Source organism: Brassica napus, chromosome C3 (assembly GCF_020379485.1).
Source record: "Brassica napus cultivar Da-Ae chromosome C3, Da-Ae, whole genome shotgun sequence".
NCBI classification, from domain to species: Eukaryota; Viridiplantae; Streptophyta; class Magnoliopsida; order Brassicales; family Brassicaceae; genus Brassica; species Brassica napus.
The window spans coordinates 34,084,005-34,111,100 of record NC_063446.1 but is presented as its reverse complement, the minus strand read 5'-3'; the positions used below and the strand labels follow the sequence as shown (position 1 = coordinate 34,111,100).

Here is a 27,096-nt window from a genome sequence, read left to right as displayed (position 1 = left end):
ACAAATCGGTTTTTATCGGGTCGGGTCTATTCTTGTCGGTTCTTTTCGGGTCTGGATCTATTCGGTTCGGTTCTTTTCTGTTCCGGTTCTTTCGGGTAAAAGAAATTTAGACCCAAAAGATACTTGTAAATTTTCGATTCGGTTCTGGGTCGGATATTTTTGAATCGATTTCGGTTCGGGTTTTCGGGTATATGTTAAAATGCCCAGGCCTACTCCAGTCCAAATCAATCCAGAGAAGCTTCCATCACAGACTGAATGTTGAATAGAAATGATAGATGTGGAGTGCTACCAGGGTGAGAAATACTAAACTGAATTTCATAAATGGTTTTCTACTTTTCTATAAAACCGAACCGAAATCAAATTATAATATTTTTTTTTATTTAAAAGAAGCAAAAACGTGGCCTTGTGTTCTCCCCAACTTCAATCCATTTTATCAGACAAGTTCCACACCACAGATTGTTCCCATAATCTCAAAATCCCTGCGGAAGCCTCGCAGGCTTCTTCTCTGTCTAATGGCCTCTTCTCGTTCTCTTCTCCTTTCCTCTTCCTTCCTCTCCAAACCCTCTTCCTTCACTTCTTCTCTAAGACGCTTCGTTTACCTTCCCTCTCCCACCCCCAGATTCTATCCAAAACGTCATGGTTTCTCCACCGTCTTCTCCGTCGTCACCGAGCCAGCAGCTATCTACAGCACCGCCCCCAAGAAGTCAGAGCCAGCGACCGTCCCGCTTCCCAGTAACGACTCATCCGACAAGCTCCTCAAAATTCGTCACACGGTTACACATTCTTGCCCTCTGTTTCTGTTCTGCTATTCTGAGTTCAATACTAGTGGTTTTTCAGGACAATTTATGTAACATTTTGACCAGTCTCTCAACTGTTATGATGTTAGCCGAATTGGGTTTTGCAAAAGTCTATATTTTGATTCAAATCTCAGGAGAAATGTTTGAATTTTTCTTGGTATATTGAATTGCATTGTTTAGAGATAATAGTAACTTGTTGAGAGCTGAAGAGTGTAATTAATGTGAATACAGTGTGCACATGTAATGGCCATGGCAGTTCAGAAACTCTTCCCTGATGCTAAAGTAACAATAGGTCCCTGGATTGACAACGGTTTCTACTACGATTTCGACATGGAGCCTCTAACTGACAAAGATCTCAAGAGGATCAAGAAAGAGATGGTCAGTTTCTGATGCTGCTGATTAGTTATTCATTAGACTAGCATCTTTGATTTCCTCTCGGTTTTACATAATCTTTGTAGGATCGTATCATTAGTCGGAACTTACCACTTCTACGAGAAGAAGTAACTAGAGAAGAAGCGCAGAGAAGGATCATGGCCATCAACGAGCCTTACAAGATGGAGATTCTCGAGAGTATCGAAGAAGAGCCCATCACCGTTTACCATATAGGTAAAAAGCTGTAGCTTCTCTCTCCCTTCTCGAGTATCTCTAACTTTTGTATTTAATAGCTTGTCTCCATCTTATGATGCCCAGTTAAAATGCTCATCTAGGTAACGAATGGTGGGATCTTTGCGCTGGACCTCACGTCGAAACCACAGGGAAGATCAACAAGAAAGCCGTCGAGCTAGAATCCGTCGCTGGCGCTTACTGGAGAGGAGACGAGAAGAGACAAATGCTTCAGAGGATCTACGGAACGGCTTGGGAGAGCGAAGAGCAGCTAAAAGCGTATCTCCACTTCAAGGAAGAAGCTAAACGGAGAGACCACAGACGCATTGGCCAAGACCTTGATCTCTTCTCGATCCAGGACGAAGCTGGAGGAGGGTTAGTGTTCTGGCATCCCAAAGGCGCCATCGTTAGAAACATAATCGAGGAGTCGTGGAAGAAGATGCACGTCGAACACGGTTATGATCTGATCTACACTCCTCACATCGCTAAAGCTGATCTGTGGAAGATCAGTGGTCACTTGGACTTCTACAGAGAGAACATGTACGATCAGATGGAGATCGAGGACGAGCTTTATCAGCTCAGGCCCATGAATTGTCCTTACCACATCTTGCTTTACCAAAGAAAACGTCAGTCATACAGAGATTTGCCCATAAGAGTTGCGGAGCTCGGTACAGTTTACAGATACGAGCTGTCTGGTAGCTTGCACGGTCTCTTCCGTGTCAGAGGGTTCACACAGGTTAGTCCTAATCTTGTTTTAAGTAATTGGATCAATGTTCAAGAAATCTCTAGGCTGTAATTTTGCGCTCTCTAGAGAACTAGCAAGGGCCTAGGTATTAATTAACTATTGATTTATTATTTATATATATTACATTTATATAAGATATTTTAGTTTTGAGTGTATTATAATATTATTTTGGTGAATTATCAAATTAGATATACAAAACAAAAGAAATTATATAAATTTGTGGATTTTTATAATTTTGTTGATTAGTTTAACAGATTTAAACTAATTTAGACGAATTTAAACCAATTTGAATAGTACAAATCAAATTGTAAGAAAATCATTTCAGTCTAGACCGATTTTTAGAATCATGAATAGGATTTAACTTTAACTAAAGTTTTTTTTTTTTTTTTTTTTTGCCAGGACGATGCGCATATATTTTGTTTAGAGGATCAGATCAAAGACGAGATCAGAGGTGTGTTGGATCTCACGGAAGAGATATTGTCGAGGTTTGGGTTCGATAAGTATGAGGTGAACTTATCAACAAGACCTGAAAAATCAGTTGGGAGTGATGATATATGGGAGAAGGCAACGTGTGCGCTTAAGGATGCTTTGGATGATAAGGGATGGAGCTATGAGGTTGATGAAGGAGGTGGTGCCTTTTATGGACCGAAGATTGATCTTAAGATCGAAGATGCATTGGGAAGAAAATGGCAGTGCTCAACCATACAGGTTAGTAAGCTTTTCCCTTCTACTCCATCTACTCTTATATCTGTTAATGTGTTCTTGTTTGGCAACGCAGGTTGACTTTAATCTTCCTCAGAGGTTTGACATTACTTATGTGGACACAAACTCGGATAAGAAACGCCCTATAATGATCCACAGGGCGGTTTTGGGTTCCTTAGAAAGATTTTTTGGGGTTCTCATTGAACATTACGCTGGGGATTTTCCATTATGGCTCTCTCCTGTTCAAGTTCGGGTTCTGCCCGTCACAGACAATCAGGTTCCGTCTCTTTGAGTCTGATGAACGTTTTGTCTGAAAATTAGGAATCCATGTTCTGACTCAGTGAGTGGGGGTTTGCAGTTGGAGTTCTGCAAGGAAGTGAGTAAGAAGCTGAAAGCTTGTGGAGTGAGGGCTGAGCTGTGCCATGGAGAGAGGTTGCCAAAGCTCATAAGGAACGCAGAGACACAGAAAATCCCGTTAATGGCGGTTGTGGGCCCTAAGGAAGTCGAGACCGGAACTGTCACCGTTAGGTCGAGGTTTGGAGGAGAGCTCGGAACCATTCCTGTTGATGACTTCATCAACAAAATCAACATTGCAGTGGAAACAAGAACTGCTTTGTAACCTTTATTGTAAGACTAGGACCACAGATCTCTGTTCAGACTTTGTTCATTTATCCTTTGAATGCTTTAAAGATTGAAATGGCCAGCTAAAATCTTTGGTGACACTGAATATGATTTCAATCTTGTATAAGAGATTAACTACCTGAGGTAATGGCCATTATGATATCAACTTTGATTCAATTTATATTCTAGGGTTTGATTGGCGGATCATTGGTATAAACATTATGTTATCTATTATACAATTGTTATTAACATGTCAAAAGTTTCGGCACCGAATTTGACATGTTACATAACTTTACTTTTTCATTTCTATATAAACGATCGTTTGTAATACATACCATCTCTTCTTCTTCTAATAACACATTCTCTCTTGTTATCAGTGTTATCTTCTTCATACAGGTATAAAATTTTGCTTTATTTAAATTCATGCGATACAATAAAATTCCAGTTCTTTTTAACACGTTATCAGTACGATCGTTCTTCAATTTGGTAAAATTTATTTGTATCATTTATACCCTGCTATAATGGTCGGTATACCGCCTCTACTATTATTTATATCATGTTATAATGGCCGGAATACCGCTTATATTATTTATCAAGGTTCTAAAAATCGGTCTAGGCGGCGCCTAGGCCCCTGCCTAGGCGGCAACTCGGTCCTATCCGAAACGATTTTCTTAAAATCCGATTTATACCAATTTATATGATTCAAATTGGTTTAAACTGTTCTAAATCGGTTAAAATTAGTTAAAATCGATCTAAAATTGTCTATATATGTTAAATTTAGCAATAATATTATTACAGATCATCAAATTTGTCTACTTTCTTATGTTTTGTATATCTAATTTTGATTATTCATCACAATAATTTTATAATTAAACCTAAAAACTAAAATATATCATATAAATATATAAAATATATAAAATAAATCAATAATTTGCTAACGCCTAGGCCTCGCCTAGGCTCCGAATAATCCGCCTAGTCGCTAGTCCTCTATAAAACGCTTAGTTACCGCATAGCAATTTTTAGAACATTGCTATTTATTAATAATTTAATTAATTTATTGGTCGGCCGAGCCGCCTTATATTCTGTTTATTGTTAATTGGTCGGCCGAGCCACCGTATAATTTATTTATTACTCTGCATTGACCGGCTGAGCCGTCACATGATTTGTTGCCATATTTTTTACTTTTATTAATTTTTATGAAATTGTATAGATTTGATTGACTGTTTAATACGATATTTTCAGACTGATTTTTGGTGCACTCGATTTAACCCCAACGGTCACAAAGAAAAAATTTCAAAATTTTTTCCCTTTCCAAACGGCTATAAACAGTATTTTGATTTTCATCTATAAATACACTCATACTTCACTCATTTACTTCATCCAAAACATTTCATCTTCTCTCAAATATTTTCAAATCTCTCCATTCCGGTTTTTCATTGCAAGAAAGATGATTCGCATATTTTTGGTCTTATGTGCAATTTTTATTTTTACTTCTATGTATGGTCTTTTTATTGGAGAATTTGCTCCTGGAGAATTTTGCTTAATGTCGGTTTAATTTTCTATGCGTTGCTTCTCCTTGTAATTGCGTGTATTATCAATATAAATGGTTCGTTTTAAAATTACGAAATTCTAATAAAATATTTTATTTTGTGTTTTTAGAAATACAAATGACAAACATCGAGAAACTCCAGTTTCCGGCCCTGAAAATAACTGGCAAAAATTACGTCGGGTGGGTCACAAATGTGAAACCATATCTGGTGATGAAAAAGATAACCGAAACAATTGTAATCGGTAACAAATCACCACCCGAGCATATAGCCGAAACGATAATCTTCCTGAAGAAGCATTTAGATGAAAATTTAACGCACGATTATGCAAACGTCGAGGACCCAGCTGAACTGTGGCAAACTTTAAAAGAAAGGTTCGATAACCAAAGACAAATCAACCTTCCTCACGCTCTAGAAGAGTGGAAAAATCTGAGGTTCCAAGATTTTCAAAAGGTTGAGGATTACAATTTCGCTGTCCTGAGGATAGTTGCACTCCTGAAGTATTGTGGTAATCCTGTCTCTGAAGTAGAAATGATGAATAAAAAGTATAACACTTTCCACAAACAGCTTCACTTCTTGCCTGAAATTTACAGAAAATGCGGGTACACGAGATTTTCTGAATTGATGGTTGCGCTCATGTTGGCTGAAAAGAACAATGAGCTCTTAATCAAAAACCACAATTCCCGACCAACGGGAAGTGAATGCTACGGCGGTAGAAAATTCAGAAAGAAGGAACCAGACCAACCGAGGTTATGGTCACCGTTTCAATAATAAACGTGAAAAACTTACAATCCCAAATGGAAGGGATCTAACAAGTGGGTTAGATCCGAAACAAGTTTCTAAGGGTAAAGAAACTCAAGAAGACACCACCCAGAAGCGTGGGACAGTGTGTTACAGATGTGGATGTAAAGAACATTGGTCCTGTATCTGTCGTACTCCTCCACATCTCTGTAAGTTATACCAAGAGTCCACGAAAGGCAAAGTTAAAGAAGTGAACCTCACTGAAAACTTTGAAGGGACATCGTACCTCGATGCCTCCGACTTCGCAAATGAGCTGGACTAGATTACTCCTGAAGAGAGCCAAAATGCGTATAATAAGACTATTGAATAGTTTTCAGTATTGTCATGTATAATTATTACATTTCCTGTTTTAAACAAATAATGATGTTTTTAATGTCACCTTAATGTATACTTATTGTGTGTTTCCTTATATGATTATTATATGAATGAATTTTATGTTTTTTTTTTATTAATATTTATGACAATTTCAAAAATGGATCAGAATGATAATGAGGCAAAATCCAAGAAACGAATCCGTGAAATATGCATACCAGATAGTGGAACAACACACACTATTCTGAGTCAAAAGAGATATTTCTCCTATATAAAACCGACAAGAATTGTCGTCAATGCAATATCAGGTCCTGCAGACGTGATTGAAGGGACTGGTAAAGCAAACTTTACGTTGCCGAATGGAACAAAATTTTCCATAAAAAATGCTCTATATTCTCCAAGTTCTAAAAGGAATTTGTCGAGTTTTAAAGACATATATCTTCACGGATATGATACTCAGTCTGCAACTGAGGATGGAAAAAATACATGTATGTAACCTCTGAGAAATGTGGCAGAAAACACATATTGGAAAAGTTTCCAGAACTTCCTTCGGGGCTACATCACACTTATATCGATGAGATCGAATCAAATCTTGTAGTAAAACGGAACCCAGAAGAGTTCACATTATGGCATGATCGCCCTGGCCATCCAGGCACTACAATGATGCGTAAAATCATAGAAAGTTCACATGGTCATTCACTAAAAATCCAGGAGATTTCTCAAGGGAATAAAATGACATGTTGTTGCATGTTCTCTAGGAAAATTGATCGTAAGGCCATCGCCAACCAAAATCGATAAAGAATCACCAAAGTTCCTTGAAAGAATTCAAGGCGATATATGTGGACCTATGCACCCACCTTGTGGACCATTCCACTATTTTATGGTATTAATTGACGCATCCAGTAGATGGTCACACGTTTGTCTATTATCATCTCGAAATGTGGCATTTGCGAGATTTCTAACTCAGATAATCAAACTGCGAGCACAGTTTCCTGATTATACTATTAAAAGAGTTAGACTAGACAACGCTGGTGAATTCACATCCCAAGCATTCAATGACTATTGTATGGTAATGGGAATTGAAGTTGAACATTCGGTTGCTCATGTTCATACGCAAAATGGTTTGGCTGAATCTTTAATTAAGCGTCTGCAATTGATTGCAAGACCATTGATCATGAGATCAAAACTTCCAACCTCTGTACGGGGACTTGCCATTTTGCATGCATAAGCACTCATTCGGATCAGACCAAGTGCATACCATAAGTATTCCCACTACAGTTAGCGTTTGGTCGAGAACCAAACATTTCCCACTTTAGAATATTTGGCTGTGCGGTATATGTGCCTGTAGCACCACCACAACGTACAGACATGGGACCACAAAGAAGATTGGGAATATATGTTGGTTGTGATTCTCCATCAATTATACGATATCTAGAACCACAGACTGGTGACGTTTTTACGGCACGTTTTGCCGATTGTCATTTTGTTGAGAAAGTATTCCCAATTTTAGGGGGAGAAAACAAAAATATAAAAAATGACATTAAATGGAGTGTACCTTCATTACTATATCTTGACCCTCCTACTAAAGAGTCTGAACTAGAAGTTCGACGAATCATGCATTTACAGAGTATAGCTAATCAGCTACCTGAAGCATTTGCGGATACCAAGACGGTAACTAAATCTCATATACCAGCTGTGAATGCTCCTGCTTGAATCAAAATATCAAATGAGCAAGGGGAAGTGGACGATACACGAGAGTCTAAAACACGCCTGCAGCGTGGCAGACCTGCTGGTTCTAAAAATAAAAATCCTAGAAAACAAAAGGATGTCAAGATAAATGACACATCCAAAATAGCAGAAAGTATTTCGGAAGAAACAAATAATGAGGATACTGAGAAAGTTGAGCATCATGAGTCGGAAAGTAATCATGAAATTTCTATCAATTACATCCATAATAAAAGGATATGGAATGAACAAAATGAACTTGATGATGCTTTCTCATATATTGTGTCAAGTGAAATAAATGAAGAAGTCGATGATCCAGAACCAAAATCTGTCTATGATTGTCAAAAGAGACATGATTGGGAACAATGGAAAGATGCAATACAAGCCGAACTTGATTCGCTTAATAAACGAGAAGTATTTGGATCTATTGTGCTCACACCTGCAGATGTGAGACCAGTTGGGTACAAATGGGTTTTCGTTCGAAAACGAAATGAGAAAAATGAGGTTACGAGATACAAAGCTCGTCTACTGGCTCAAGGTTTTTCTCAAAGACCTGAAATCGATTATGAAGAAACGTATTCTACAGTTATGGATGCCATTACGTTTAGATTCCTGATGAGTCTAGCAGCTGATAAAAATCTAGAGATGCGTCTCATGGATGTTGTTACAGCTTATCTATATGGATCATTAGATACTGATATCTACATTAAAGTTCCTGATGGATTTAAAATGCTAGAGGCATTAAGTTCCAAACCTAAAGAGTTATGTGCAACAAAATTGCAAAGATCATTATATGGGTTAAAGCAATCTGGACATATGTGGTATAATCGTCTCAGTGATCATTTAATAAAAGAATGATATGTGAATGATCCTATATGCCCATGTGTTTTCATCAAGAAAACAATATCCGGATTTGTAATAATCGCGGTATATGTTGATGATCTTAACATTATCGGAACTCAAAAGGAAATACAAAAGGCATCAGACTATCTCAAAGGAGAATTTGAGATGAAAGATCTTGGACAGACACAGTATTGTCTTGGCCTACAAATAGAACATTCACAAAATGATATATTTGTGCATCAATCCACATACACTAAAAGAGTGTTGAAACGATTTAACATGGATAAATCAACTCCTCTTAGCACCCCGATGGTCTTTAGGTCACTTAATATTGAAAGTGATTCATTTCGACCACCTGAGGAGAAGGAAGAGATACTTGGTCCGGAAGTACCATATCTAAGTGCAATTGGAGCGCTGATGTACCTTACAAATTGTACACGGCCTGATATATCATTTGCTGTGAATCTTTTGGCAAGATTCAGCTCATCTCCAACTCGAAGACATTGGAATGGGATTAAACATGTTTTTCGTTACCTCCAAGGGACCATTGATTTAGGCTTGTTTTATCCTAAAAGTTCAAAAGGTCAAATGGTTGGTTTTGCAGATGCATGATATCTTTCAGATCCACACAAAGCCCGATCACAAACAGGATAAGTTTTCACGATCGGAGACACTGCTGTATCTTGGCGTTCTCAGAAACAAACGCTTGTTGCTACTTCTTCAAATCATGCTGAGATCATTGCACTCCATGAAGCAAGTAGAGAATGTGTATGGCTAATATCAATAAGCCGACACATCTGTTCAAGCAGCGGGGTTGACGAAAATACGGAGCCAACTATTCTATATGAAGATAATGCAGCATGTGTTGCTCAAACAAAAGACAGATATATTAAAAGCGATAGAACGAAGCATATTCATCCGAAGTTCTTCTCATACACTCAAGAGCTCGTGAAGAAGAAAGAGATTGAAGTAAGATATGTCCAATCATGCGACAATCCAGCTGACCTCTTCACAAAATCACTTCCGACTTCGGTATTCAGAAAACATGTTCGTAAAATTGGAATGCGTCATCAGATGGATCTATGAGTGCTCATTCAAGGAGGAGCTTACGTAGTTGTACTCTTTTTACCTTACTATAGTTTTTCCCATTGGGTTTTCCTAGAAAGGTTTTTAACGAGGCAACATAGACGGTAAGCAAGAAGCGATAGTGACACTGGTCTCCAAGGGGGAGTGTTATGAACATGTCAAAAGTTTCGGCACCGAATTTGACATGTTACGTAAATATAAATCATGTGGAGCTCACTGTCACTATGCATGCACAGTAATTTTACTTTTTCATTTCTATATAAACGATCGTTTCGATCGTTTGTAATACACACCATCTCTTCTCCTTCTAATAACACATTTTCTCTTGTTATCAGTGTTATCTTCTTCATACGGATATAAAATTTTGCTTTATTTAAATTCCCGCGATACAATAAAATTCCAGTTCTTTTTAACAACAATCAATAATTTTTCAAGAAGCATTTATAATAACATTTAGATGATGCAAATGTTTTCCGAAGCTCTCCATCTAATGTTTTCATATGAAATTTTTGGTAAACCATTTAACATTTAAAGTATTTGAATATTTAAAATAATTTAATATAAAAAACAATATTATCTAACAATATCACAAAGTTATTTAATCCAAAAACTATATTAACTATAAAACTATTTCAAATTTAAAATATAATTAATTAAATATAATTCCTTATTATCAATAAAAATATAAAAATTTAATATAAATATATATTATAAATATAATATATATTTATTATTCATAAAGATGAAAATTATATATCATATACTAGATCTATATGATAATTTTATATATGAATCATTTAGGGCTTTACAATCACTATATTAATTACATTATGAGAGTATACTATTTTTATAGCATACTGTCACTGTTTTTTTTATCAGTTTTATCTACCAATCAAAACATAGGAATAAATCATCAAATATTGTTATGATACAATAATCACAAGATATACATTTCAATTTTAGTATTCTACAAACTAAGGGGCATAGTCAATTTACTTCAAATCAGTTTGTGTTAATCTAACATGTTCCAAAATAACCGAACCAAAAAATGAACCTAATTTTGAAAATAATCAAACAATTCCTAAATCTTTACAACCAAAAAACTAAAATATCCAAACCAAACATCCATGTCTACCCATATTATACCGAGACAAAAAAGAAAATGAGGAAGAGAAAGAGAAAGAAAAAGAGAAAAAGGACGATAAGAGGAAAAAAAAAGATATTGTATACCTACCATAAAAAATATATATATCTATATATATAAAAAAATGTTTGTCTCTCTCCCGTGAAGCCACGTCATCAAGTCGTGCGTTATGGGAGTGACACGTGTCCCATTTTATATTTGGAGCCAAAATAAATGAATGCAGTCAGGGGTAATCGAACCCAGCACCTCTAGCACTGGTAATTTCTCTTAGAACCACTAGGCTGAAGTCACTTTTTATAAATATGTGGCCGCGAAAATACTTATTATCGTGTCGGCTGGAAGCCCATGCTTCTTCTGCTTGTGGCCAAGGCCAACACTGAACTGACGTCAAGATGAAGATCGTGAAGTTAAAAACTTTGCTCCAAACAGTTTTGCAATGTTTCCAACCTTTATAACTTGATGCATATAATATATATCAAAATACATTTGTTGTACACGTTTTTATTAGTTTTGCTTTTAAAAGAAGATATTTACAGTTATAAATGTTTTGTGCCAGTGAAGTAATGGTTGAAAAACCTCTATACATATGTCATTTTAAAATAACACCCAACTTCTATATATAGTCAATACATATGTCCATGTTATATTATAGACTAAATATTTTTTCTTTTAAAAATATAGAAAACAGTTTTTTTAGTTTACAAGCAAATGTTGTAGAGCAAGTATGCATTATACAAAATAATATATATTTAAAATTCATACGCAAAAAACATAAAAGTTGTTAAAGACCTCTTTCTGACACATGCACACTCCACTATGAATAAGAATTAAAAAGAAAAAACAGTATTGTCATCAAACTTTATCACAAATCCACATTTGTACATCTATAATTATGAGTTGGACAATTAGTTAATTTGATACAATACCAAAGCAAGAATAATCGAAAAACAACTATACCACCGCATACTAATAAGTAACACATAACAGATAACCAAATTTTTGAATCTTAAAACAAATTTCAACTCGAACATTTAGTGAATATCAAATTAACTAATATCCCGCCCGTAGGGCGGACCGACCCTAGTATATATATATATATAAAAGAGTTTGCTTCTCTCCTATTGTGCCACGTCAGATGACACATAGATAAGTCGCTTTCTGACATTGCGACACGTGTCCTGGCTGTATTAAAAGCAACACTTCATTTAAAGAAACATGGGTCGTCTCTCTTCTTCCTTCTGCAGCGCTTGGCAACGTCTGAACTTCTTCCCAAATCTCTGAAACGGTTCCAGTTTTGGCTTCTCCCTGTTAACTTCCCATTAATTCAATCGCCAGTGATGAGGTCTTCAATGCATTGTTTACGTCGGCGAAGTGGTGTGTTCTCGGGTATAAATATGTCAGTATTTCTCATCTCCAAATCATTCTTTTCATATCTCTTATCATTCCATTTTCTCACATTCATATTAATCTAAAAATTTCGCAGATTAGAATGGCAAAGTCGGTTCTCCTCCTCGCTCACTTGAAAGTCGGGCATTGTAGTCGGAGTTCATCAGATGCGGAAAAAATTCTCCCTTTAAGCATGTAGTCTTCGTTTACTTCTATTCTCTATTAATGGGTTCTTGCCTCAGATTTCGTGTTGAGCGTACGTTCTCTCCATCTCCTTTTTAATTTTCATTGTAGAATTTCCCAGAAATTATTGAGATTTTTAATTTCAAGTGTCTCTCTGCAATTTCGAATTTTTTATCCAGTAAAACCAAAGACGCGCTCTGAGGAAACCACGCGCCCCTAATCTCGCGACCAAGAAGGCGAAAACCTAACCAGTATCGACAAAGAAGTTCGGCGTCCTCCGGGGTGAGTCGTCGCAAATAGGCCTCACCCGAAACCTTACTCCTCCTCTTTGACCCTTCTCATGGCGTCAGAGATCGATCTTCCTCCGTTCTCGCCGCTTCGAAAATCGAGAAGCTTCAACTCTCTGTCTCTTCCTCCGTCTTCATCGGCTCTGTCAGTCGAAGGTTTGGAGATTGAAACTGATCAGACTCTGCCCTCGTCATTTTCGTTGCCACCGACGGATCCGGTGATAGGGACGAACACAACCTCCCTGCTTGAACCCGTGTTTCCTCTTTCAGAACCTGTGGCTCCTCTTTCTCCTCTGACTTCAGAAGCTGTTACAGTACATGTATGTGACTCTCCTTCAAAGTATCTGGCTTCAGTTAACACCGACAATGCAGGTGATGATTCGTCATCGAAGCTAGCTTCGCCAGTGACCTTTGGCTCACACAGTCACGTTAATAGCTTGATGAATTCACTTGCTAAAAACAGTGTTTCACCATCTGTCCTGGATGTGCTACCTCAGTCTGCTTCGATCCAGAAACCATCCTCGCTTGGGGTCAAAAAACTATCGCTGCCTGTCCCTGGATCAATACGATCAATACAGTTGCAGGAAACATCAATGCTGGAGGTTAATAAATCGCCAACAGATCCTTCTGAATACCTTGCTCAAGCTAAAGAAAAATTTATCCCATCAATGGGATCATGGGCCAAACCCCTTTATTTCAAACCTCCAGCCACTCCTCCTGATCCTAGTACTCTACGAGACTATGATCCTGCAGTTGTCGGGAATCAATTAGCCACTCTCTGGCCGACTTTAAATGACGAGATATTAAACAAGCAACCTAAGGGCAAGTATTCATCTCGTACTCTCCAGCCCCCGATTGAAAAGCTACCACCACCGGAACTAAAAGCGGATGGGAGACTCCGTTTCCCCTGGGCTGCGAGATTAAGCCCTCAATCGCGTAATCTCTATCGGGCAGCCACACCAACTTACCGCATTGATGGCACACCTGAGGTATCTATTCCTTCGAAAGTGCTTAAGCTAGGTCCAGAGAATAAGGATGAATATATCATTGGCAAGTTCCATAAATGTGCTCTACCGCCAGGTGGTTTAGTACATGCTGTGGTGAATAGAATATGGGGAAGAAGTTGTAAGATCAGTTGTAAGAAGCTTGGTGATTCATCTTTCATGTTCCATATCCCACACCAACCTACCCGTCAATGGGTTATTCAGCGTGGAGTGTGGCACATTGATGATTGCTAACTTTTTGTACTGCCATGGACCCCAGAAGGCTCCTTCAAAATTCCTGAAATCTCCACGCTTCCGGTTTGGGCCAATTTGAAGAACATTCCGGATTGTTGCTACTCAAGATTAGGAATAAGTCATGTTGCTTCTGGACTTGGAGAACCTATTCTTACGCACAAACCTCGACTTGATCCTACTAGTATGGGCGAGGCAAAAGTTTTAGTTGAGATGGAGCTGGACAGAGACTTTCCGAAGCTTATTGCCCTTGATGATAAGCAAGGTAACATCTTTCTTGTTAATGTTGAGTATACATGGATTCCATCTATGTGTGAGAGGTGGGGTAATCTAGGACACAAAGAAAAGAGGTGTCTGTTACCTTCTTCGACTGCTCAGGTTTCTATCTCCGCATCAACCTCGCAAGACACTAGCTCTGATGTTCCTATAGTGAACATTGATACTGTTATGCAGCAAAAGGATAATGTTGAATACTCTACACCAACTATCCAGAAAAAATGATCTACATGTTAATGAAAAAGCTTCCCTACCAACTGAAGATTATGGTGCCCATGAACCTGAGAAACGTACCATAGAGATTGAAGGTCTCTTATCTGAACTGGAAGCTACTCCTACCTTTCAACAGGAGAACCCGACTGCCTCACCAAACTTTATCCCCACTTTACCCACATTAGTAGATTCACAATCTACTCCCACTACAGCATCTATTATGTGTAAGAGATAAGAAGATATACGATGAAGATCTCACATTAACTTCTCAATATTATAGCTCCTCTGTTTTAGGAATGTTGTTAATATCTTCCCTAGAGTCTGTGATGTATATATTGCCTCTCTTGTACATTGTTAACGATGAGCTTAATACAATCTTTACTTGGTATCAGAGCGATATCGATTACCCTAAAAAAAAAAAAAAAAAAAAAAAAAATTTCTCTGCCGCCATCTCTTCTTCTTCTACTTCCTCCCTTCAACCTCGATCTGTCCCACCATACTCACGATGGCAACACCCGCTGAGATACTCGATACAACAAAAACCCTCTTCAACATCAACATGGTTAATGTTAACAAGCTCACCTCCACAAACTACATGACCTGGAGCATTCAGATTCACGCGTTGCTTGACGGCTACGATCTCGCAGGCTACATCGATGGCACAAACCCGGCTCCTGCTCAAACGATCACCGTCAACGATGAATCAGCAGTCAACCCTGACTATACCAAATGGCGTCGTCAGGACCGTCTCATTTACAGTGGCTTGCTTGGCACTCTATCTCCCTCCATCCAGTCTCTTGTCACCAACACAAAAACGTCTCAAGAGATGTGGAAGTCCTTAAGCGCGACATACGCCACCCCAAGCAGAGGCCACATACAACAACTTCGTCTGCAACTCAAACAATACACCAAGGGAGACAAAAACATTGATGACTACATGAGAGGCCTAACATCTCGATTTGATCAGCTTGCACTCCTCGGGAAACCTTTGGATCTAGAAGACAAAGTCGAGTACATCATTGATGGTCTTCCCGAAGACTATAAGTCTGTTGCAGAACAAATAGAAGGTCGAGATATCTCACCTTCAATCATCGAGATTCATGAGAAACTCATCAACAGAGAAGCAAAACTCCTTGCAGTCTCCACTCCAGTCTCCAACGCAATTCCCATGACGGCGAACATGGCTACTTCTCGACCTAAGCAACAGAACTATCATAACCGAGGCAACAACTCCAACTGGCACAACAACTCTAAGTCGTCTCCCCACAACACACAGAAACAAGAATACAAGACGACCAAGGGCTATCAAGGGCGCTGTCAGATCTGCAGTGTCTTCGGACATAGTGCCAGGAGATGTCCTCAGATGTTCCAGCAGACCACCAATGTCAGCTCATCACCGTTCCGCCCCTGGCAACCGAGAGCTAATGTTGCTATGGCAGGCCAATATCCACCTCAGGCGTGGCTTATGGACTCTGGTGCAACCCATCACCTCACCAGCGACCTCCACAACATGTCTATCCAACAACCTTATACTGGCGATGACTCGGTTATGATTGGTGATGGCTCTGGCCTTCCCATCACTCACACTGGTTCTATCTCTATGCCTTCACCTACACGCAACTTACTCTTAAATAATGTTCTATGTGTCCCGAACATTCAAAAGAACCTTATCTCCGTATATCGCTTGTGTAATGCTAATAAGGTTTCTGTGGAATTTTTTCCTGCATGCTTTCAGGTGAAGGATCTCAGTTCGGGGGTCCCGTTAATCCAAGGCAAGACCAAGGATGAGCTGTATGAGTGGCCAGCCCAACCTACTACCCTTCAAGCCTTCTTTGCTTCCTCAAAACCAAAAACTACTTTGTCCGATTGGCATTTCCGCCTAGGACATCCTGCTGCTTCAATTCTCAAAAATGTTGTTTCAAATTTTTCTTTACCTTGCACCCAATCTGTATCCCAAAACACTTTGTACCCAGATTGCTCTATCAATAAATCTCATAAATTACCTTTTCACCAAAACACTATCATCTCTTCTCGCCCTCTCCAATATATCTACACTGATTTGTGGAGCTCACCAATAGTCTCTGTTGACAACTACAAGTACTACTTGGTGCTAGTTGATCACTTCAGCCGCTACACATGGCTTTATCCTCTCAAATTAAAATCACAAGTCAAAGAGACATTTCGCGTCTTCAAAGCACTTGTAGAGAATCAATTCTCGACAAAAATAGGGACTCTATACTCTGATAATGGAGGTGAGTTCCTGACGCTTCGACAACTCCTAGCAGAAGCTGGCATATCCCATCTCACATCACCTCCGCACACGCCAGAACACAACGGAATTTCCGAACGGAAACACAGACATGTAGTAGAGATAGGACTAACTCTACTTACTCATGCCTCCATGCCGAAAAAATACTGGACATATGCCTTCTCAACCGCCACTTATCTCATCAATCGCCTCCCTACACCAGTACTGGACATGGACACACCGCTACACAAGCTGTTCGGAACCCAACCAAACTATACCAAGACAAGGGTTTACGGCTGCCTCTGCTTCCCCTGGCTCAGACCCTACACCAACAACAAACTAGAAGACAGATCAACCCCATGCGTATTCATTGGCTACTCTTCCAGCCAAAGCGCCTACTTATGTCTTCAAGTCAACACCGGTCGCATCTACGTCTCGCGCCATGTTAAGTTTGATGAGACAACCTTCCCGTTCACCAAACTCCCCACACCACCCCACACTCCTCAACCACCCGAAAACCCACAAAGCCATCAATCACCACCTTTCACAACAGTTCCCTTACCTGAACCACCACTCGTACAGCAAACGGGAACCTCGAACTCCGTCCCTCACTTGTCAGATCAGGTAAACTCTACAACTCCTTCTATTGGTGTTACTAATAGTGATCATGTGAGTGCAGTAATACCTACAGGCTCTGCCTCACACCATGGAGAGAGTGCCTCTACCTCCACTGAACCGCAATCTCGCGATCAACACACGACCTCTTCACCCTCGCATCCTGCTCAAGAATCAAATCAACAGAGGTCCTCATCAACGTCAACCTCCTCGTCCTCATCTCAACCGCCACCAACACCACCTCCTCCATCTGCTGAAAATCGTCACTCTATGGTAACAAGACGAAAGAATCAGATTGCCAAACCAAATCCCAAGTATAACTACTCTGCGGTGTTAAGCTCTTCACGCCTTGCTGAACCAAATACGGTTGCTCAAGCACTCAAAGACAAGGTATGGAGAGGATCCATGTCTACTGAGATTGATGCATTTGCTCGAAATGGAACCTATAGCCTGGTGCCCCGACAACCTCATCAAAACGTTGTAGGCTGCCGATGGCTCTACAAAAATAAATATAATGCTGACGGCTCTCATCGGAACAGCAAGTCTCGCTTGGTCGCTAAGGGCTACAACTAGGAGTTTGGACGAGACTACATTGAAACCTTTAGCCCAGTAGTGAAGTCTACCACCTTGCGTCTTGTGCTTGACATTGCTGTGAGCAACTCGTGGCCTATTAAACAGTTAGATGTCAACAATGCGTTCTTACAAGGCACACTCACTGAAGAAGTCTATATGGATCAACCACCGGGGTTCGTCGATGCAGACAAACCTCATCATGTGTGCCGCTTACACAAGGCAGTCTATGGCCTTGAACAGGCTCCAAGGGCGTGGTATATTGAACTTCGAACGTTTCTTCTCAGCCTTGGATTTCAGAACTCCCTCTCCGACACATCACTCTTCACACTCCAGAACGGTTCTCATCACATTTACCTTCTTGTCTATGTCGATGACATTGTTGTCACTGGCAACACGATGTCTGGAATTCAATGCATTCTACACCTACTTGCAGAGAGGTTCTCAGTGAAAGATGCTGAGGATCTGAATTATTTCCTTGGCATTGAGGCTCACCGAACAAAAACAGGACTCCATCTCTGCCAGCGGAAATACATACTCGATCTTCTTCACAAATACGACATGATCAATGCCAAACCGGTAACCACTCCAATGGCCTCCTCTCCCAAGCTAAATCTCAACTCTGGCGTCTCTTTGTCTGATCCAACAAAGTATCGTCGCCTCATAGGAAGTCTCCAATACCTTCAGTTCACACGGCTTGATATTGCTTTTGCAGTGAACAAACTGTCACAGTTCATGCATCTCCCTACTGAAGATCACTGGCAAGCTGCGAAGAGAATACTCAGGTACCTTGCTGGAACTCCAACTCATGGTATTTTCTTCTCTGCATCAAACAAACTTGTGCTTCAAGGTTACTCTGATGCGGACTGGGGCGGTGTCTCCGACGACTACGTATCCACCAACTCATATGTAGTCTATCTGGGAAAGCATCCAGTTTCCTGGTCATCTAAAAAGCAAAATGGAGTTGCAAGGTCCTCTACAGAGGCCGAGTACAGGGCCGTTGCCAACGCAGCATCAGAAATCAACTGGATATGCAATGTCCTGTCCGAACTTGGCATTTCCTTACCGACTGCTCCTGTTATCTTCTGTGACAATGTAGGTGCCACGTTCTTGTGTGCCAACCCGGTTTTTCATTCCCGCATGAAACACATTGCTCTCGACTATCATTTTGTCAGAAACCAGGTTCAACGTGGTGCTCTTGCAGTAGCTCATGTTAACACACGCGATCAACTAGCAGACGCACTGACGAAACCGCTCTCTCGAGCACGCTACTTGGAACTCAGAAACAAGCTGGGAGTGTGTTCCCCCACTCCATCTTGAGGGGGAATGTAAGAGATAAGAAGATATACGATGAAGATCTCACATTAACTTCTCAATATTATAGCTCCTCTGTTTTAGGAATGTTGTTAATATCTTCCCTAGAGTCTGTGATGTATATATTGCCTCTCTTGTACATTGTTAACGATGAGCTTAATACAATCTTTACTTTATGGAGTCATCTCCATCAACCGTTATCAACACTGAGGTTAGTGAAACTTTAGTCGTTGGTCCTCTAGCCACAACACACACCCTTTGCATTTGAGAGTCCTGCTCAGTTCAAAGGGTCAAGAGATGTGGGATTGGATGAAGATGGGACCGAGCCATCTAGCTCGCTCAGCTTGACAAGAGGTGGGAGGGAAACAAAACCCCCTAGTAAATACCAAGACATGGAATGGAAGACGGTTCGAGGGAGAGGGAAGCGTGGCCGCCGCGGTCATGGTTCTTATCACTAGTTATTGCCTTTCATTACAGTGTTGGTTATTCTAGTCTCAACTTTTGATTTTTCATTGGTTGAGATTCAATATTTCCATGAAACAAGTTTCATGTTTCATGCAAACTTTATCAAATTATAAGACTCATGTCTTATCTTTTAACAGTTAACGTTTTTAATATGAAAGCCTTTTTTTCAAAAAAAAAAAAAAAAAAAAAGTGTCTCTCTGCAAATGATAAGTTCCGAGAAAAGAAATGAACTCTGTGAGAATCTTCATGTGATCCAAGTAAAAAAGTCTCCACCTTTTTCAATTGTCCTTAGTTCTGACTTCAGTCAACTCTTTGTGTATGTGTCTGCATATAAGAGCAGTAGCCTTTACGACCTTCATCTTTCGAGTGTTCAATCATCATCATAGGCATCTCATAAGATAAAGAAGATATACTTAGCAAAGCGATCTTCAAGAGCTTTCAACGAACTCAGACTTCCAACCATAAACTCCAGATCAAACTCTGTTATGCTCTAGAGGTTCGATCGATGAGACTACTCTAACTCCAACTAGATCCATCACAGGTATTGCAGTTCCTGTCCAAGTGTCTTAACCCTGATGGATTTCAAGATCACCGAGAATGTCTGGTACACAGAACATTGTCTTGACTATTATATCACTCCAATCTCAAGTTTCCATGGTTTGATTCTCTGACCTGTTTGTGACATTTCTTAGAGATCAACTACTTGGTGCAGTTAAGTCACCCTAACTTAGTTAAACTGATTGGTTATTGCTTGGAAGATGAACAACTGCTTCTTTTGTACGAGTTTATGCATAAGGAGTCTTGAGGATCATTTGTTCACAAGTAAGTTCATAAATCAAAATTTATTGAAACTATCAGGCGATTGTTTGTTCTTATGTTTTAATAGTGTTCAAGCAGATGATGTGTAGTTAAAAACATCACGCAGAGATTTGGTGCTTCGCTGTCAGCAATCGTGGTGACTTTCGTTACAGGATCTCATGACTGCTCCATGCGACGCTGGGATCGTACTGAAGAACCGTTCTTCCTCGAGGTAAATGACCCACTGCTTGAAGCCTTGAAGTTAATCCATTAAATTTTGCATAAAGAGCCAGAATCAGAAATATATAATAGATGCAGAAAGGGACCACATGTGAAATTTGAGGAAGTTCTCAACTGTATATAAAAGTTCTTTTTTCCCTTATTTTGATTCTTAACACGTGTTAAGGTTGCTCTTGATGCAGCTAAAGAGCTTGCATTTCTTCATACGACCCTGTTTAAGTCATATACACCTTCTAAGATCTTGCTCTACTCGGTATTAACCCTCTTTCCGAAGTCTCAGTGCTGTCTTAATGAACTTAGAATGGTACTGACGTGGTTTTTTATGACAATCTATGACTACAATAGAAAACTATCAGACTTTGGTTTAGTGAGAGACTGTCCAAAGGGAGAAACAAGCTATGTTATTACAAGAGTCATGGGTACAAAAATATCTTAAAACATAAATGATGGGGTTATTTTCGGCTTTATCCATTTATGATAGTTATAATAAAAATCCACTATAAACTTATACACATAGTTTAAACCAAATAAAGTGTGATATTTTTTTAAAAAAATAAGAAGAGTGTGATAGCATTTAGGTCAGTACATTCTGAAATAAAAACATACAATAGACTTACACTAATCACTATTTTTTTTTATCAAATCACTATGTTATTTCGATAGAGAAAAGTATTAAATAATTAGCTATGTTTTGACCAAAAGATAAATAATTAGATATGTAGGCACACTTATACACACATAATTAAAAAATCAGAGAAATGCTCTGGTTTAAATGTTAACTAATTCGTTAACTAAACTAATTGGTTAAGCAAACCAAGTCATTACAGTTTATATAAAACATAAAATGATTCTACTCAAAAAAAATTTCTCATTGAGAAAGCTTCAGTTCAAAATTTAACTAATTCATTAACTAAATCAATTAGTTAAGCAAATCGGGTTAAGTAAATTTTGTTGGTGTTATATAATCATAAATTTTTGAAAATTTTAAATATATTTTTTTTAAAAATATACTATTGGTTGTAATTTTAAGGAGATAATCCATTAAAGTATTTAGAGACTAATTGGAAACAAACATTATAAATAGTTTTAAGTGAACTGAAACATTAAAACAATTTAACCAATTAAACACCATAACTAAAATTTAATTAATTTTGGATCATTCTTCTTTTCACCTTATATATAATTTTTAATAACAAAAAAATAGATACAATTTTTTTTGAATAGCATTGGACAAAAACATTGAATAATTTAAAATTATTTTATATAGCTACTTATATGTTTATAATAGTTTATAATATATATATATATATATATATATATATATTAAAATTAACATACTAAATATATAATCAAAATTTAAATTTAAACAAAAACCCGGGCGTAGTCCGGGCCGACCCTAGTAGTATTCTAAAATATTTACAAGATATGCTAAAAATTATGTGTATATTCAAAGTTGTATTGTTCTTGAAAAAATGTGCTTGCATTGGATCTAGAAGAATATGGTAGAGGTGCTAGGAAGAGCGAAGGGACAAAAGGAGTAAGCGAAGGTGAAAGTTCAGCTCCCTTAATTCCATTTATGTGGCAAGGAAGCGCAGAAAGTTCAGCTCCCTTATGGCCCTGTGGCTCTCATATGAAGATAGGATCCATTAAACTATAGTGAAACCTCTATAAATTAATAATGTTGAGACTAGACTAAAACTATATTTTTTTTATTAATTTATAGAGATATTAATTTATCGATATGCTAATTGAACCAAAAACTCGATTTGAGATTATAAAATTATATTATTTTATAAAGATTTTTATTGTATATTAATTTATATAATATTAATTTAAATAAGTTATACTGTAGTTACTCCATGAACTTATCATGGAGTTAATTGTATTGCCAAGTTGATTGATACATGTTTTTTTTTTGCTTTTTTTTTGCCAGGATATCTCTTATATAGGTTTATTGATTTTTGTAATCAAACTTTATATCTTAAATGAAATTAACATTCTCAGCAACAAAAAAGAAAGATGAGAAATGACTCTAAAAGCGACTTCCAGTTTAAAAAAATGTATGCTCTGCCCTGAGAAATAACTAGTTTTTTTACTCAAATATTTATTTTTATAGTGACTTCTAGTAAAAAAAAATGGTGTTGTCAAAAAAAGAAGTAAAAAAATGGTTGGCTTTGCCCTGGAAAATAACTAGTTTTTCTAATTAAATATCTATTTTAAAAGTGACGTCTAGTCATCTTCGACTTCGTGTCTTACGCTGACCGCCCCGAGCTCACTTTTTGTTCGTTTGTATTTTTTATATCATTAACATATATTAAATTAAAATTTTAAAATTGTAATAAAATGTAACAATATAATTTTAATCAAAAACAAATAAAAATGAATAAATTTGTCATTTATTTTTGGGCAATTATATCAAATAGTCATTTTAAAGTTTTTGTCACAAAAATAACACTCAAAAAGTAAAATGACCAAAATAGATTTTTTTTTATTTTGAAAATTTTAATATTTACTTTTTATTTTTTAAAATTTGAAACTCTATCCCAAAACCCTACCCGTTAACTCTAAACTCTAAGTCTAGATTAGTTAACCTTTGGGTATAAATGCATATTTACCCTTTAATAAAACTTATTTTGGTCATTCTCTTTTTTTAAATCTATTTTTGTGAAAATAAATTAAAAATTGCTTCTCTTACTTTTTTTAGTAGTAATTCAATGTTAAAATTAATGATTACATGATCTAAATTTTTTTTTTGCTCAACAGGTGCATGATAATATTGAGCCAGTCCTGCTTCCATTTAAAGCTTGTCATACGAAATGTTAATCCCCTATATATTAAAGGAGAAACATTTTTAAAACTTACCTTAAAAGTTTATTGGCAAAGAATGTGACGTGATGACATGGCTTCACGAGAAGCTTTTATTTAGTAAAACGCTTACGTGTCACACAAAGAACGTTTTTCACCAAAACTGTGAATTTAATGCGTTCAAACTAACATTCCTTTAAAAGAACTTTATATCATCTATACTTTTCTCGACGAACACCTTTATGTGATAAACTTTCAGCTTCAAGTTCGATTAGTTGATGTATCAATCCTCTCAATATATTCATAGCATCAATAAAGATTCATTATTCCTCTATACGTTTCTGTTAAAAATGGTAATCCATCTGATCTATCGCCTTTAAGTCCACAGATCAGTAGAGACGACAAAGCGATGAAACTTTAGTACGATGCCAAGTGTTAATGAAAGAACCCTTTTCTCTATGCCTACTTTCATGCATTTAGCAGAGCACTCACGTTTTTGAGAACCGCCTCTCATTGTTGGAAGAGGACGTTGAAAATCTATTTCTAGATAAATGTGTTGTACTCGGTTTTGTTACTGCTAGATGAGGTAATCTCTGTTTCGAGGAGACTGAATCACTGTAAATCGTCTCGGGTTAGTGTATTAGTCTTCTAGAGCAAGAAATATAAGCATGGAGTGTCACCACCTTCACCGCCGTGAGAGCTCTGCATTAAACGACCTTGAATATGAGAAGAAACTTCCAGGAACAAACCACCAGTAAGTCTCACATGTTGGTCGTATCAGGAACAACCTTTACAATTTAGAGGGTCAAATAACCTTCAATTTATTTTATCATGCAACTATATTTTCTGAATTTAAAGGAGCTATACTTTTTTTTTTCACACAGCAATTGTTTTGCTTATAGTTTTCTAAAACTTCTTTCTCAAACTTGCAAACACCATATATTAAATTTTAATATTAGTGAACCCATTATAAAAAGCCTTTCGGCTTCGTCTCTAATAACAATCATACTTTTAGTTCTATCTAACTATCGCTTAAAATATACATTATGTTATACATAATCATAATATATAATTTCAACGTTACTAGACATCTTAAGCGCGGATTACTATTTTTGAGTATATAGATAATCACTCTCTCTGCAAGACGTTGTTTATAGTTCACAACTCTCTCTAACTCTCTCCCAATTTTTTTCCATTGGTTGATCAAGCAGTTGTACAGTTTCGTATTTTGGAAATTTTCCTTTTTAATTCCGTAGGGTGAATCTTGTTTTAGATTTATCGTTTGTAAATTCAGTTTCCCTCAGTGCTTCTAAACTCGGGCTGGATCAAATATCGAACAAGGTTAAACCATTACCCACCAGGAACATATCTATATTGAATAGATAACAAAACTCAACGATTGTTGAACCAGTAAAAACTAAACTCAAGTCAAACCGAAAAAAAACTTGGAAATCATCAAACCAATGAACGGGATAAAATTGGATATATTTGTTAAATCAATGTTGTTACTTATTTCTTCTTCTTTTGTATATAATAAAGTTTATAAAAATACTTAACACCGCCACAATTAATTGTCATTTGCCAAATTAAGTCCAAAATAATTGAACTATTGGATTATGATAATGGTGGCATGCAATGCTTTAATAAACTACTTTCTAATCTTTCCACTTGTTACATAAGGATTCCAACTCAAACAAGGTAATCTATAGAAATTTGTGGAAGTACATACACTTCAAAAAACTAGTGGATCAACAAACTTACACATTCATTGGTTGCTGAACAAAAGGAAACATTTCATTGAGCGAAAGTCTTAAATTGCAAAAGTGTAAACCAATAAACGTATTAGATTCATGACGGTGTGATTTACTTCATCATGATTATGTCCGCCATTATTTGCCATCCGAAATAGAAGAGGAGGTTACTCATCTTATTATGTCTAATCAGAATCTAAATGAATATAAAATGTAAGTAGCAATAGTTTAATTAATCTTTAATATGTAGCAAAGGGGGTTCCAGTACAATCTAGATTCTAGAAATTTGTAAATTCTCCAATCATGTAAAAGAAAACAATTAACAATCGTCAATTACAATGATGGGATGATTCATAGAGCGAACCGCACTGAGAACATCACTATCCTAATTGTAGTCGACATAACGTAACAGCAATATATTTTGTTTAAAATTAAATTTGGCAATGATTTATTAAAAAAAGGGTCGGTTCATGCTGTGTCGCACTAAACATGGACATGAGTATTTCCACATCCTGTTACTATCCCGCGTTAGGTAAACTTCATTTTTGACCCATCATGTTACACCAATTTTTGTTATCATCTACAGTTTACACATACTCTATTATAATACAACAGCGTTAGTAACACAAATGACTAGACGACAAACTTTGGTGGATCAGACTATACCAACTCGATTATATTTATATCATATTAAGCTCTAGTAGTCAAAGTGATTTAACGTCATAGTAATGTTGAGGTTAATGCAAAGTGATTTAACGTATAAGCTCTATTTTGCTAAAGTATATAATACTGTATTGGGATAATGGTTTGAACTAATACCATTGATTTGCCATTACTCGAAACTAAAGCCGTATAATGCATGTTGACCAGATTTTTTTAGTAAGCCATAACTAAAAGTACATGACTGTAACACTTTTCTTTGTTATCTAATATTTTGTATGATAAATTATCCAGGATCTCAGGGTTCGACCAAGCCAAGTTATTCTTTCTGTTGGCATTATCATCTTGGTTTCAAAGGGAGTTATTTGGCAGATTAGTAGCGTTAGAACTTGAATGAAGCTGTAGGAGCGGATGAGATTTTGGGTAATTAACAAATCTGTAACTCAAAGCATCTAAGAGAAACTCTCCTTGGCAACTCATGTAGCGGTCGACGTTTTTAAAGATTGATTTTTCCACTCGTTTGTGTTAAGTCGTCTTTAACTTTTCAATTTTCATAGCCATTTGTTGCGTTTAATTTTCATTGTGATTTTTAGATGCTTTTCATTTTCTTCCGCTTTAGTTTACTATATCTTTTCTTTAAATTAAATTGTAATAAATCTCTTAGAAAAATTCCATAAAATAGTTCTTTTTAGTTTATTTTCACAAAAATAGACTTAAAAAAAAATGACGAAAATAGACTTCAAAGAAAATGACCAAAACAAATTTTATTACCGTATGATTAACTAATCTAGATTTACGTTTTAGAGTTAAAAGGTGCGGTTTTGTGATATGGTTTCAAATTTAAAAAAATAAAAATTAAAAATTTCAAAATAAAAAGGGTTATTTTGGTTTTTTTTTTTTTACATTTTGAGTGTTATTTTGTATTTCAAAATCAAAGGTCATTTTTTTCTTGAGTGTTATTTTGTGTTAAAACCTTTAAAATGGTATTTGAGAGAATTACCCTAAATCTTAACATGTTTACCTAAAAAAATTTATATGACAAATAAATCATATTACCATTTTGTCGTTGGATGACCTTTGACCAATAAATAATATGTGCACATAATTCATCTAACACATCGATC

At 37.1% G+C, this 27,096-nt stretch overlaps 1 protein-coding gene across 1 annotated transcript; it reads left to right on the top strand.

Annotated features, from left to right (window-relative positions):
- Positions 1–383: 383 nt before the first annotated feature.
- Positions 384–3,649, top strand: LOC111204593 (threonine--tRNA ligase, chloroplastic/mitochondrial 2). Its single transcript, XM_022699689.2, has 7 exons — positions 384–773; positions 1,029–1,175; positions 1,256–1,403; positions 1,505–2,136; positions 2,545–2,853; positions 2,924–3,124; positions 3,206–3,649. The coding sequence occupies exons 1-7, from the start codon at positions 513–515 to the stop codon at positions 3,464–3,466; spliced, it is 1,959 nt and encodes a 652-aa protein (XP_022555410.1). The 5' UTR covers positions 384–512; the 3' UTR covers positions 3,467–3,649.
- The last annotated feature ends 23,447 nt before the right edge of the window (positions 3,650–27,096 follow it).

Bases quoted from the DNA above. Each gene is read 5' to 3' on its own strand.
- LOC111204593 (XM_022699689.2), top strand. From the start codon at position 513: ATGGCCTCTTCTCGTTCTCTTCTCCTTTCCTCTTCCTTCCTCTCCAAA. The intron at 774-1,028 runs GTTACACATTCT...ATGTGAATACAG, and splicing joins TCCTCAAAATTCGTCACACG to TGTGCACATGTAATGGCCAT. The intron at 1,176-1,255 runs GTCAGTTTCTGA...TAATCTTTGTAG, and splicing joins AGAGGATCAAGAAAGAGATG to GATCGTATCATTAGTCGGAA.